Raw genomic sequence first — 15,093 nt, 5'->3', positions numbered from 1 at the left:
TACATTACTATTTACGTTTGTTAACACATGCGTTTAGAGTGCGTTCTGTAAATGTAAACGTTAACAGTGATGTAATTAGGCAAATCGCCTCTCAGCTGTTGTAATGCGTTTCAAACGCAATGAAAATGCAGGCAAAACACAATGTGTGAACGCACCCTCCTAGTGCTGTTTTTCAGGGTGACAGGTCCTCTTTAAACAGCTCCACACACCGAAGTATAGAAAAGTTATTGGCCCCAAAATATGGCAAAATTAATTTTTTCTACAAAAGGTTTTTTTTTTAAAAAAATTTACTAAAACATAATGATTCTTCTATAAAATGTGGAGTCTCTGATTGTACCGGCCAAAGAATAAAGCAGAGGTGTCATTTGGGGCGCACAGTGAAATCTATAAAAACAGGGAACAGGGATGCTGCTGCTGGATCAGATATACAGTCACAGATAGGAGGATCCTCCGAGGATGCTGCTGGGAGACGTTCAGTGCAGCTCTCGGCATGTAGGAAGAAGCCTGTGCTCCATTCATAGAACAGCCCTGGGGGAGGACACTGGGCTCTGATTGGTCCCTGGGCTGGGGGCGTTGATGGGAGAGGTGCCCGGCTGTGCAGGAGATCCCACAGACCTGAATACAGCAGGAAGGAGGCGGTGCTGGGGGCGGGACACGGAGCCGGGACAACCACAGGTAGCGCGGGGAAGGGAGGGACTAATCGGGACTTTATCTTAGTAACCCATGCCAGCAGGACAGGGGTTAAAAACCGTGACAGTCACGCTGAAAATCGGGACGGTTGGGAGGTATGATTAAACCACTAGCATGGTGAAAGGATCACGGATCTCAATTTAGGCATTGCTGGCCCATGTACTTGTAGAAACTCTACACTCACTTCCAACGTCCCATGCAGGTCCTCTTGATTGCTGTGGGCTGCCAGCGACTGGTCCTTGCCCGCTGGCTGGAGACACATGACAACATTAGCCACCTGCTGACATCCGTGTGCGCACAGGGAGAGAAAGGTCTGTGCGTGACGGTGGCGCACTCACACTATGTTATCAGCAAGCGGCTATGTCATATTGTGTGCAGGGCCATTGCACAAGAACCTGTTGCTGGCCACCCACAGCAATTGAGGGGGCCCAATGGGTTGAGGGGAGCATCAGAAAGTTGAATGCAGATTTTTTTTTTTTATACTGTGGTGGGCATAGTGGAGGGCAGGCTGGCAAGCTAGCTATATACTGGGGGGAGCCCGTGACCAATGCATTTCCCACTCCAGGCTTCTAATTGAGTCAATAGTTTTTCCCTGTTGGTGTTAAAATAAAGTACCTTTATACACAAGTATATATGGTAATTATCTTCTATTATAGGCAGATGGATAATTGAACTAAATATTGTTCATAGTCCAATACTTTATTACAGTTATATATGAACGTGCATAAAATATATAAAATCATCACTTAAAATGAGGATCATTTTGAACCAAATAAAACATCAGCAATAATAGATTTACTTTGCTGAAGTTCTGGAAGTAATAAAATCACACATAAGAAAACACTCATCCAAACATCTCCTGGGATGCATAAGTCATGTATAAAAAGCCATCTTCATCCTTATGTTCCCTGTACAATTCTGACATAGTGAGGGACATACTAACAAGGTTCTGCTCATTCACCAGAATATAAAATGCTTGTGTTGCACACAAGTCCATGCGGTTTCTGAAAGTAAAACAAAAAAGTTAGATTTTTTCATTCATATGTAATCTCATTTGAATAAGAAGCTATTAAAGACTATTGTTGATTTTTGGTGTGCTTTGATATGCCTGGAAAGGGAACAGGAAATGTTCAGCTCCATGGCATCTTTTTCAAACCCAGCACTTAAGAAACACTCATAGATCCAGCACAGACTTATTCATAGCCTACTTTCTTTATAAAGAAACATGTATAATCATGCTAATAAGCCAGAATGACTATGGCCATGTTACTGAAGCCCTCTGTGCTGTGGCTTCACAAGCTGCTGTTACGCTGCTGCAGCAGCACATCTTCGTCTCAACCACCTTCCAGCACCTTCTGTAATCTTGGCAGCATTGAGAAGCGAACACACTGTGGGAGGGGAGAGTGCCCTTTCAGAATGTAACCGCATACGAATCTGTAGCAGGAATGGTTTCGATAACATGCCCATAGCCTTCCTGACTCATTAGAATTTAAAAGTTGATTTTAGCAGGAATGAGGCCATGGTTGAGAAATATATTACAGTTACCAAAGCCATGGGACTTGGATCTATAAGCAAGTACCCCCCAATTATCATGCTTGATTTTGTTGGTAAATATTTATAACTTATTTAACTCCTTATTGCTCTGAACCGTTCTAGTATGGCCCATAGTACCGGTATGGCACTGAGCCAGCATCGGGAGTCCCAGGGTGTCAGCCAAGACCCCGGGGCTGTACATGGTATATGCCTGTGATACCCTTCAATATATCAGCCCTGTTACATACACACACACATTATATTAATAAAAAAAAAAATTAAAAATGTGAAAATCACCATACAAACCCCACATATGTAGTATCAGCACGACCATAATGACCCATCCTAACAAAATCAATTAAACCCACAAAATGAACATCGTAAAAAAATTTTAAACCGCCCAAAATTTTACCTATATTGTCCCACATAAAATGTAACAAAAAAGGTATTTAAAAAAAAAAAAAAAAAAAAAAAAAACACAACAACAACATCAATACAAAAATGGTACTGTTGTAAAGCACAACATATCCCGCAAAACACAAGCTCTCATTCAGCTATATAGACCAAAAATTTTAAAAGTTGCGCTATTTGGAAAATGGTAATGCAAATATTACAGCCACATATTTCACCACATGAGGTTTTCTTATGCAAAATTAGAAAAATGTAAGCAAAACCATAGAAATTTGGTATTGTGGCAAGCGTACTGCCCCACTGAATAAATTTGACATATTAGGGTATATGGTAAACAACAAAAAAAAAAAAATTAAAACTCACAAATCAATTACAGCATTGATGTATTTTCCGAAACCCCTTCAACATGGCAACATTAACTGAAAAACATTTTATAGCACAAAAAGTGCACCATGAACCAACTGAAAAATAACCAAATTCTACGGCCAAGGCATTGCCCTCATCTTCTGCGCCCCTACAACAAGTAACGTCCACATCAGGTGTGTCTATGTACTCGGGAGAAATTGCATAATACATTTTATGATGGGTTTTCTCTTTTTAGCTTTCGCAAGTGGGGTAAATTTTAGGTCTAAATGATCACATTACAAAATCAGACCATTTTAAATTTTACCTCAATTATGATTTAATTACTATGAACATTTCTGGCACTGTCCTGAAGTGGTTAAAAAAAAAAAATCCATTAACGGAAACAGAAAGGACACTAAACTTTTGCTTGTAAACTCGATATTCGAGTGGATCAACACTGGGGAAGGGGGTGCCCACCTTTTGTGGCGTTTTGCACTTTGATAACATACAGTCAAGTTAACCCACCTAACTTATGTGGACACTGCTAACCTGGCATTCCTCAGGAATAAGGGAGCTTAGAGAGAGGTTGGCTTATGTGACTCACTAAAGAGAAATCTGCTCTCTCATTCACCTCTCCCTCAGGAATTCTCTTCAGCGAGTCAGCCAGCCAGCCAGCCAGCCAGCCATTCTTTTTGGTAGGCAAAACAGATACCAAAATCATGTGAATTAGCTATACAAATGGCATGATTATAACCAGAGGCATAACATACTACTGTACTAGGAATCCTAACTATATGCATCAAGCTGGCTTCCTGTAACTACCAGGGAGTGCAGCAACCCAGAGTATTCGACACACAATTATGTCATAAGTGAGCAAGAACAAATTTTGGACAAACACATGCATTCTCACATTGCCGTTAAAACTATATCACAACTAGATTATAAAGGAATGCATTTTTTATATGGCTTATGGTTCAGATTCTTCATTCAGATTCTGGACATTTTTAACCGTTTTCACCTAAAGAAAAATAAAAAATGCATCAAAAAATACATTTCAAAACTAGGCCGTCATGGAGGACTAGATGGAAACCAAATTACCCGTGAGTACTAATTCACCATTCCCATGACGGCCCACTTGGAAATTTTCAAAATAAGCAGTGTTAGGGTGGGACCACAGCCTGAAGAAACTTCCTTAATAATAATAGTTATATTTATATAGCACCTACAGATTACACAGCACTGCACAAAGAATGCCAAATTGATCCCTGTCCCCATGAGGCTCACAATCTAAACCACCTAAAAGTATATTTTGGAGTATGGAAGGAAACCGCAGGACCCCGAGGAAACCCATGCAAACACGGAGAGAACATACAAACTCTTTGTCGATGTTGAGCTGGGTGGGATTTTAACCCAGGACCCAGCGCTGCAAGGCAGAAGTGCTATCCACTCAGCCACCATGTTGCCCCATCTGAGTGAAAGGTCCTGAGATCCAGATAATCCCAAACGGTAGGGTTTGATAAATGTAGAAGGAGAAGCCCATGTAGCCGCCTTGCAGATCTGCTCCAGGAAGGCGCCTCTTTTTCTGCCCAAGAGGCAGATATGGCTAGAGAAGAATGGGCCTTCTGGTTAGGAGGAGCCTCTTTCCCTTGTTCCACATAGCAAGTGGCAATAGCTGTTCTCAGCCATCACGCTATTGAAGTCTTGGAAGTTTTTTTCCCCTTTATTCTTCCCCTGAAATTGAATAAACAGATTATGGTCTATGCGCCAAGAGTTTATGGCCTGTAGATAAGACAGAACGTCTTACATCTAGGAGAATGCCACGAGGATTCTCTACTTGAAGATGGTTTCTTTTAGAAGGACGGAAGAGTGATGATCTGGTCCTTTTGGAACTTTGATACCACTTTGGGGGCGAAGCTTGAATCCAAGGTGACAATTAAAGTATTCACATGTAGGGCTTTCTAATGGAGATAGCCTGAAGCTCTCCCAACCTCCTGGCTGAAGTCACCGCAATCAGGAGTGTGGTTTTTAAGAGTTAGATTTTTAATACTAGCACCTTCCAAGGGTTCAAAAGGAGACCTGGAGAGGAAGTCTAGTACTAAGGTGAGATCCCAGGTTTGAACCAGCTTGAGGATCTGAGGTCTGATCCTGGATGCAGCCAAAATAAATCTATTGACCCACCTGTGTTCCACAAAAGGATGGTCAAAAAAGGCGCCAAAAGCAGAAACCTGGACCTTCAGGGTGCTGGTAGATAACCAGAGTTCCAGGCCGTTCTGTAGGAAGGACAAAATCTGAAAAATATTGGGGTTAGCCTGAGAAGAGGGAATAAGCCCCACAAAAAGTCACAAACCTTTTCCATATTTTATGGTATATACCAAAAGTAACCATTTTTCTACTTGCCTTGGGAGAGATCCCGAGATCTAAAGAATTCAGACTCAGAATCCAGGCTGAAAGCTGAAGTTTCCCCCGGGTCTGGATAAAGGATGGGACCCTGGTACAGGAGATTCTTCTTTAAAAGGAAGGAGTACTGGCTGCTACAGGGACAGGGACGTTAGCAGAGGATACCAGCTTTTCTTTGGCCAGTTTGGGCAGATTAAAATCAACCTCGCCTGATCCAGAAAGATCTTGAGGATCCTTGCGATCAAGGGAATAGGAGGAAAGGTGTAAGAGAGAGGCTCCTCCATGGGTAACCGAAAGCATCCAGGTGCTCTCTAGTCTCCATGGACTAGTATAGACGGCACTTTGTATTCTCTCCTGTGGCAAAGAGGTCAACACGAGGTTTGCCCCAGAGGCTGGTTAGCTGAAGGAAGATCTCCTGATTGAGGCACCATTTGTTTGGCAAGACTTCTCTCCTGCTGAGATAGTCTGCTTCTCTGTTTAGGACTCCCCTCAGATAAGTGCCTGAGATGGAGAGTATGTTAACCTCTGCCCAGGAGAATATGGTGTGAGCCAAGTTGGAAAGGACCGGGGATCTTGTTTCTCCCTGCCTTCTCAGATAAGATACAGCCGCGGTGTTGCCCAGGCCCAGGATCTTCATTGCCCCTCTGATGGATATGGAAGCCTTTCTCCTAAAGGATCAGATCTGAACTTATGTTGTTTGCTTTTCCCTGAGGGAGGAAAAACCATTGATAAGTAGAATTCAACAACACCCCTAGAAATATGTTTTGGGTGGAAGGTGTCTGACTTGTGTGTTGACTAACCACCCCAGATCTGAGAGTTTCAGGGTAAGCTCTTTTGCAACAATTAGACCTGGCTTGTCCTTCCCTACTATCAGTAGGTCGTCTAAGTAGGGAATCATGGAAACATTCCACAGCCTTAAAAAAGCCACAACCTCCACCATAATTTTGGTAAAAACTGAGGAAATACCGAAAGGAAAAGCATGAAACTGAAAATGAAGAATAGAGCCCTATGGAGAGAGGACTGAGAATCTGAGAAATCTTTGAGATGAGGGGTGAATTGGGACATGATCGTAAGCATCCCGAAGATCTATGGTGCACATACAGAAATTGGTGTGAGTAAGTTGAGTAGCAGATCTTGCAGACTCCATATGAAAATTTCTGTAGGTGATAAAGTTCTTTAGAAGCTTCAGATTTAGGATTAGACGATTTGAACCGTTGGGCTTCTTGACCAGGAACAGCAGAGAATAGAAGCCCGACAACTCTTGATCTTGAGGAACTGGAACTACGTTTTCCGAGCGGAAGAGAGATGAGACCTCCTGCCAGATAAGACAGTGAGTGGAGGGAGAAGCAGAAGATAGAGGAACAAATCTTGAGGGGGGGGGGGGGTCAGATTTAATTCTATTCTGTACCCCATCTGCATAACACTCAAGACCCAAGGATTTGAAGCAATACTTGACCACTTAAAAAATGCAAATCCTAGGAGTCGCCCTCCCCCCGGTCTCACTGTTTCAAGTTTCCACAACAGGCAGGTTGGTTAGCAAAGATGAAGCCTTCCTCCCTTAGGGTAGCTCCACCAACAAAAGGAGCACTTGGGGTTCTTGAAGGGATAAAAGGAAGTCTAAGTAACTGCCTTGTTCACCGGAAACCCCTTTTTATCAGAAGCCTTCTCCAGGATGGCATCTAATTCTGGACAAAATACAAAGGCCCCAGAGATGGGGACACTGCAGAGCTTGGTCTTAGACAAATATTGCTGCCCCATTGTTTCAGCCACAGAGCCCTTATTGTTGCGTTGGTTTAGGTACCTGCTTTAGCCGCAAACCAGACGTCCACTTTTGGGAATGAATCCCAATCTTTGGAAACCTCTTGATCAAAGATGAAAAGTCTTCTGAAATTTTTAGAAATCGCAATCTTTTTTCTCAGGGTCCTTCCATTCCTCAGTGATTAACCACTTTAAGGGATTGTTTAATGGACAAATATGTTGCTTCTTGGCTTTAAGACGGCCAAACAGCTCATCTTCACGAGATCTCACGCATAGCTTGTCTGGGGTAGCAAGGAACAAACAAGCATGCACACCATAGACCTCAGATCAATGCAACTACCATCTCTGGAGGTTTAAATACCTTAATGGGGAGCCCATCCCCCATGCAGGTGGCCACCATCAGCGTTCCTATCATTCCCTCAGCATTACGTGCGAAATCCATGTCACTTCCGGTCACGATCAGAAGCCGGCACGGAGCGCAAAGGACGCCTGGGAACTGTCGTGCATCCTGGCATATGCCATAATCCCGCATTGCCGCTGGAGAGGACGGACGCCGGACCAAAGATGACTCAGGGAAGACACCCCGACCAAGGATTGATCCGGAGGGGAATTTCGACCGCCGAAGGCCGTCATAACCCCAGGTAATTATAGCGACGTTCCCTCCACCCCACCCCCCAAACTTAGGAGGAGAGAGACACTCTTGACCTGACCCCTGTAGGGACAGGAAGAACACTGGCGGGAGGATGCTGGTGGGAGGCCTTTAACCTCTCTTCTTCCTGTCCCTACAGAGGTCAAGTGGCATCCTCAAAGTGGGCTGTCATGGGTTTAAATGCATGCGTTTATAATGCGCATGAGTTTAAGGAACTGCTTAAAAACGGCCTAAAAACGGGTTCAAAACGCCATGTGTGGCACCACCGTTATGGCCGTTTTTGGGCCGTGCGTTTCCAGATCGTGAAAAACGCATGCGTTTTTTGAAAACGCATGCGTTTTTGACAGGTTTAACCAATTATCTTAATTCAAACTGGTCAAAAACGCATGCGTTTTTTACGATCTGAAAACGCGCTAAAAACAAAAAAACAGCCCAAAAATGTCACGTGTGTCTTCACCCTTAGGCCGGTGACACACGTGTCGTTTGTTGAGTTTCGGTTGCGATTGCAAACGAATTGAAAAGGGATGCGTTTTTGCACATGTGTGTTCAAATGTTCAATTGCGTTAGCATTTTTTAAAAACACAATGCTTGATGTGCGGTAATTGCTTGCAGCTGTGTTCCTTGGAATTTGTAAAGATGCAGGGATCTTCTCTATGCTGTTTGTGCATGTAATCACATGCATTTCAAAACGCAGACCACAAAAGCATGCATTTTCAAAAAAACAGCCACTTTGAAAAGCACAATGAAATCTCACCTCAAAAACGCAGACAAAAAAAAGTGCAGGAAAACACCAAGACACTTTAAACCTAAAACCCATTGAAAAATATGCAAATCTGATGCAAAACATAATGAGAAAAATGCAACAAAACACCACGTGTGTCGATGGCCTTAAGGGGGTTGCTACAGGTTAGCGTTTTGATTCAGTTTTCGCGCACTGGGGCGGCCCGCAGTCGGTTGCATATGAGTTTGTATGCAAACCCATGCGATCGGCAGTCAGCGTCTGGAGTCTCTCATTTACACAATACAAAACACTGACTGATTGGTGATCGCATGCATTTTTGACCAGTTTGAATTAAGATAATTGGTCAAACCTGTCAAAAATGCATGCATTTTTCAAAAACGCATGCGTTTTTTTTTAACTAAAAACGGCCCAAAAACGCCACGTGTGTCTTCACCCATAGCCTGCAACCAGTGGAACACATTTACTAAACACTGTGCAAACTGCACTACACATAGAGGGCGAGAGAATCATAAATTGTGGCGTGCGTTCTTCATTAACCTCTTAACGCTCAGCGTCCGATATATATCGGACGCTGAGCTCAGTGACTTAGCGCTCAGCGTCCAATATATTGGACGCTGAGCTGATGCCGGTTCGGCTCAAGATCTGAGCCGAACCAGCATCAGGAAAGACGGGGTGCCGGCTGTGACTGATAGCCGGCACCCCAGTGTAACACCAGCGATCGGAGTTGTCTCCAATCGCGGGTGCTTAACCCGTTAAATGCCGCAGTCAGCATCTACAATGCATCTGGGGGGGTCTTTCCCCCACGATCGGCCCCCCTGAACCGTTTTCGGGGGGCGCCGATCGTTGCTATAGCAACTCTGGGGTCTGATCTGGACCCCAGAGTTACTTGCAAGAATTGCCGGTAAGATGGCGTCTGTGACGTCATCTTACTGGCACAGTGCCAGCCTGTGCAAGTGTATAGGCTGACACTGATAATATTCTGCAATACATCAGTATTGCAGAATATTATCATGAACATGTTCATGTCCCATGGTATAAAAGTGAAAAAGTAAAAAAAAAAAGTTATTCAATAAAAAAATAAAGTCATAAATCACTAAAAATGCTCCAAACCCCCAAAACATATAAAGAGACATATAACTAAAAAAAAAGTCTAAATCATAACACAAACCCCACATATATAGTATCACCGCGTCCGTAACAACCCGTAGAATAAAAGTAAATCATTATTGAACCCCCACGATAAACGCCGTAAAAAAAAAACTGTTATAATCCCTCCAAAAATTATGATTTTTACCTTTTCAATCCCACAAAAAAATGCTATAAAATGTGATCAAAAAACCATATGTACTCCGACAAAGTACAACATGTCCCGCAAAAAACAAGCCATCAACCAGCTCTGTAGCCAAAAAAGTAACAATGTTATGCCACTTGGAAGACGGCAATACATAAATGATAGATTTTTCCCCACATTAGGGTTTTGTTTGACAAATTTAGTAAAACGTAAGAAAATATATTCATGTCTGGTATCCCCGTAATCGTATCGACCCATAGAATAAAGATAACAGGATTATTAGGATATACAGTGAACACCAAAAAAAAAAAAAAAAAAAAAAAAAAAAAAAGTAAAAAATCCAGTACAGAATTGATGCTTTTCTACTCCTGCCCTCAAAAAAAGTTCCTAAATTTTCAACAATAGGTGATACCAACCCCAAAATGGTAACAATGGAAAAAGCATCTCATCGCGCAAAAAAAATGGCATCACATGGCCCCAATAACGAAAAAGCGAAAATTTTATTGCCTTCAAAAGGGGCCAATGAGGAAACTAAAATCCTGGCAACTGCAGGGCGCTCTTTCCCTTCTGCGCCTCGCTGTGCCCCCATAAAACAAGTAACGGCCACATGGGGGGGGGGGGGTCTTTGTACTCAGGAGAAATTGCTGAACAAATTCTATGGTGGGTTTTCTCTTTTTATATTTTGGAAATGTGTAAATTTTAGGGCTAAATGAACGTATAAGGGAACAATATGACCATTCTAAATTTCACCTCCATTTTGATTCAATTACTATGAAGATCTCAAGGGGTTAACAATCTTCGTAAAAGCTGTTTCTCATAGTTTGAGGGGTGCAGATTTGAAAATGGGTTGGTTATATAGGGGGTTTTGATGCTAAATATGTAAAATTTCATTCAAAACTGTATTTATCCCCAAAATAGTCAATTCTGAAAATCCGGAAAAGCGATATTCTATTTGTAAGCCGCGTGACATCAAAATAAATTATCCAGACATTTCAGAAATTATGAAAATGTAAAGTAGACATATGGTAAATGTTATTCAGCAACTTATTTAGGTGGTAAATCTATCTGCCTGAAAACGCAATGATTTTGAATTTCGAAAATGGCAAATTTTTCAAAAAATTTATCATACTTTCTTTTTTTTTGTAAATAAACGCAAAACTTATCTGCCAAAATTTACCACTAAAATGAAGTACAACATGTGGGGAAAAAAAAACAAACAAACAATCTCAGAATCGTTTTGATAAGTAACAGTGTTCAAAAGTTATAACCGTATAAAGAGACGCAAGTCAAAATCCAAAAAAAAAAAAATCGGGCTGAGCCTTAGGGTGAAGACACACATGGCGTTTTTGGGCCGTTTTTACTAAGTGCGTTTTCAGATCGTTAAAAACGCATGCGTTAAAAAACGCATCCGTTTTTAAAAACGCATGCGTTTTTTGAAAACGCATCCGTTTTTGTCCGTTTTTCCGAAATTGCGCAATGAAAAACGGACAAAAACGCATGCGTTTTCCAAAAACGCATGCGTTTTTTAAAAACGCATGCGTTTTTTAACGCATGCGTTTTTAACGATCTGAAAACGCACTTAGTAAAAACGGCCCAAAAACGCCATGTGTGTCTTCACCCTTAAGCTACAAAATGGCTGCGTCCTTAAGGGGTTAATCTAGCGCTCCCTGCACTGCCCTGACAGTGTGCACCTTTGACATGGGGCATGCTACAGACTTTTGTTACACTTTGCATGTTAAATGCGGTGCATGGGCCGACTGTGCACCAAAATGGCAATTCAGTTAAAAAATTAGCGTCGCGCCCCACCCAATGCATTTCTAAACATTATGCGAATGCAGCCAAGGCCTATACTGTGGATATTCTAAATGTATATTACCAAATAAACATACCTGATAATATTCACAAATTGAGACATAGAAATATCAATGGCAATGGCAATTCAGTTAAAAAATTTGCGTCGCGCCCCACCCACATGCATTTCTAAACATTATGCGAATGCAGCCAAAATGGCAATTCAGTTTAAAAAATTAGCATCGCGCCCCACCCACATGCATTTCTAAACATTATGCGAATGCAGCCAAGGCCTATACTGTGGATATTCTACATGTATATTACCAAATAAACATACCTGATAATATTCACAAATTGAGACATAGAAATATCCCGAGGAACAAGAAATTTTGTTTTATTAAGGCGAGGCAGGTATTTTTCTTTGCTGTATCTCTCTACAATGACCTGAATTAAAAGAACAGCATTAAAATGATGTTTCACATAACATTGAACCAGTAACTGCACAGAATAGGAGTTCAAGAAAATCAGAATTTACATTACCGGGACTTTAGTAGGAAACTTGGCCTTTATGCCAATGACTTCTGATTTTCTTTTATCTGTGAGAAAAAAAAACAAAAACAAAAAAACTTTAGATCCATCTAAGGCCGGCGCAACACAGGGCGCTTTGTCTGCGCTTGCAAACGCAGACAAAGTCGCGCCCACCGGGGCGGGCCTCGGCCCGATCGCATCGGCGTTTCTATGGAAACGCCTGCGATCGGGAACGAGCCGCCGGTGTTTCGCGTTAATTTAACGCGAAACACCGGCATCTCGTTCCCGATCGCAGGCGTTTCCATAGAAACGCCGATGCGATCGGGCCGAGGCCCGCCCCGGTGGGCGCGACTTTGTCTGCGTTTGCAAACGCAGACAAAAGCGCCACGTGTGGCGCCGGCTTAAGGGTGATGCCACACAGAGTTTTTGGTCTGTTTTTAAAAATGCGTTTTTAAACGGACTAAAAACGCATGCTTAAAAAAGGGACCCAAAAGGGCGATGCCACACGTCACGTTTTTGGACCGTTGTAAAGCCTGCGATTTTGAATGTGTGGGTTTTAATCTGTTTCACAGCTGCCTACACTTCTAAAAATATAGATAAACAGGTTCTAAGCAGTCATACGCATGGTAATCATTCAAAAAACGTATGCTTTCTACGAACTAAAAATGCATGCTTCAAAACGGTCCCAAACGCAACGTGTTGCATCACACTAAGGCCGTGGTCACACTTACCGCTAAGCATCCGTCATAACGCTACGCCAGCGCACAGGGGGAGGTCCTCGGCCCGAACGCACATGCGTTTCCAGGGAAACACATGCGATTGTTAAGCCGATCGCATGCGTTTCTTTGGAAACGCATGTGCGTTCGGGCCGAGGACCTCCCCCTGTGCGCTACCATCGCGTTAGGAACGGACGTCTAGCGGTACATGTGAACACGGCCTTAGGGTGAAGTAACACATGGCGTTTTTAGGCCATTTTTAGTTAGTGCGTTTTCAGATCGTAAAAAACGCATGCGTTTTTTGAAAACGCATGCGTTTTTGACAGGTTTGAGCAATTATCTTAATTCAAACTGGTCAAAAACGCATGGGTGAAGACACACGTGGCGTTTTTAGGCCGTTTTTGGTCCGTTTTTAGTTTTTTGAAAACGCATGCGTTTTTGACCAGTTTGAATTAAGATAATTGGTCAAACCTGCCAAAAACGCATGCGTTTTCAAAAACCCCATGCGTTTTTAACGATGTGAAAAGGCACTGACAAAAAACGCCACGTGTGTCAGTGTGAAGACACACATGGCGTTTTTAGGCCGTTTTTGGCCGTTCTTCCGAAATTAACCCATGCGTTTTTAACGATCTGAAAACGCACTTAGTAAAAACGGCCCAAAAACGGCCTAAAAACGCCATGTGTGTCTTCACCCTTAGGGTGATGTCACACATGGCGTTTTTGGTCTGTTTTTAACCATCCGTTTTCAGCAGGTTACCAGACATTTAGCTGCTTACAACCTGCTTATCTATTAAGATAATTGCGAAAAACGGACCAAAAAAACGCCATGTGTGGCATCACCCTTAGGCTAGTGGCACATGTGGCATTTTGAACCAGTTTCTGGGCCGGTTTTAAGCAGTCAGTTAAAAAAACGCATGTGTTTTTGAAAACCGCATGCAGTTTTTGAAAACGCATCCATTTTTGACCGGTTTTGCCAATTATCTTAATTAAAATGGGTGAAAAAAGGAGGCGCTTTCAAAAATGGATGCGTTTAACACATACGGTTTTTAACGGACTGCTTAAAAACAGCCCAACAACGTGCAAAACGCCCTGTGTGCCCCAAGCCGTAGAGTGTGGTCTCCCGGTACATTTTTCCATGTTTTCCATGCGTTTGGCTGGTTTGAATCAGTTTTTCTTCATTTCTGGAAGTATTAGCAGCTTTGAAAATGTTAAGGGTGATGTAACACATGACGTTTTTGGTCCGATTTAAACATCCGTTTTCAGAACAAAAACGCCATGTGTGGCATCACCCTAATTTAACGCAAAACACCGGCAGGTCGTTCCCGATCGCAGGCGTTTCCATAGAAACGCCGATGCAATCGGGCGTGACTGACTGCGTTTGCAAGCGCAGACAAAGCGCTACGTGTGGCATCAGCCTAACACAGCTGCTTATACTTCCAGCAAAGAAGAAAAACTGATTCAAACCAGCCAAACATATGGAAACTGCACAAAAACGCATGTATTTCCAATGAATGCACCGTGTGACCACATCCTAAATACTTTTGATTATAAAAACCCCAACCTACATTTTACCTAAATCTTTCCTTTGTTTAAATGGTTTAGATTTTGGAACTTTTGGTGACTGCATTCTGTTCCTTATCAGTCTGTGTGGGAATCACACTGAGCTTTCCTCAATTATAAAACCATGGAATCAGCTTGGCTAAAAAGTGTAACAATACTCAGGTGATTGCAGCTATAAACGAGGACGGGTTTGCGCTTGTATCACTGAGGGTGTGGTCACACAGCGAGTTTAACCCATGCGTTTAAAAACGCATTGCAACAGCTGAAGAGAGATTTGCCTAATTAAACAGCTGTTAACACCTGTGTTTACAAAATGCATGTGTTAACGCATTGTTAATGCATGTGTTAACAAATGCATTTGTCAACACATTGTTATCGCATGCATTAACACAAGTGTTAACATTTGCTTTTTAGTAAACGCAAGTGCTAAATGCTGTTTAATTAGGCAAATCTCTCTTCAGCTATTGCAATGCATTTTTAAACGCATGCGTTAAGGCCACGGTCACACATACTGCTCGGCATCTATTCATACAGCGTTGCTAACGCACAGGGGGTGGTCCTCGGCCAGAACGAACATGCGTTTCCAGAGAAACGCAAGCGATCGGCTTATCAATCGCATGTGCGTTCGGGTCGAGGACCTCCCCCTGTGCGCTAGAGTCGTGTTATGAACGGATGCCTAGCG

General features: G+C 42.6%; 1 protein-coding gene across 1 annotated transcript; it reads right to left on the bottom strand.

Annotated features, from left to right (window-relative positions):
- Positions 1-1,368: 1,368 nt before the first annotated feature.
- On the bottom strand, positions 1,369-14,577 carry MAP1LC3C (microtubule associated protein 1 light chain 3 gamma). Its single transcript, XM_072139514.1, has 4 exons — positions 14,424-14,577; positions 12,148-12,203; positions 11,945-12,051; positions 1,369-1,694 (listed from the first exon to the last, which is right to left on the bottom strand). The coding sequence occupies exons 1-4, from the start codon at positions 14,476-14,478 to the stop codon at positions 1,535-1,537; spliced, it is 378 nt and encodes a 125-aa protein (XP_071995615.1). The 5' UTR covers positions 14,479-14,577; the 3' UTR covers positions 1,369-1,534.
- Between the last annotated feature and the right edge of the window lie 516 nt (positions 14,578-15,093).

Source organism: Engystomops pustulosus, chromosome 3 (genome assembly GCF_040894005.1).
Source record: "Engystomops pustulosus chromosome 3, aEngPut4.maternal, whole genome shotgun sequence".
Taxonomy (NCBI): domain Eukaryota; kingdom Metazoa; phylum Chordata; class Amphibia; order Anura; family Leptodactylidae; genus Engystomops; species Engystomops pustulosus.
The sequence above is the reverse complement of the archived record's forward strand: the minus strand, read 5'-3'. Positions and strand labels throughout refer to the sequence as shown.

Bases quoted from the DNA above. Each gene is read 5' to 3' on its own strand.
- MAP1LC3C (XM_072139514.1), bottom strand. From the start codon at position 14,478: ATGCAGTCACCAAAAGTTCCAAAATCTAAACCATTTAAACAAAGGAAA. The intron at 12,204-14,423 runs GTAAAATGTAGG...TTTTTCTCACAG, and splicing joins TAAACAAAGGAAAGATTTAG to ATAAAAGAAAATCAGAAGTC. The intron at 1,695-11,944 runs GTATGTTTATTT...TTTTACTTTCAG, and splicing joins CAATTTGTGAATATTATCAG to AAACCGCATGGACTTGTGTG.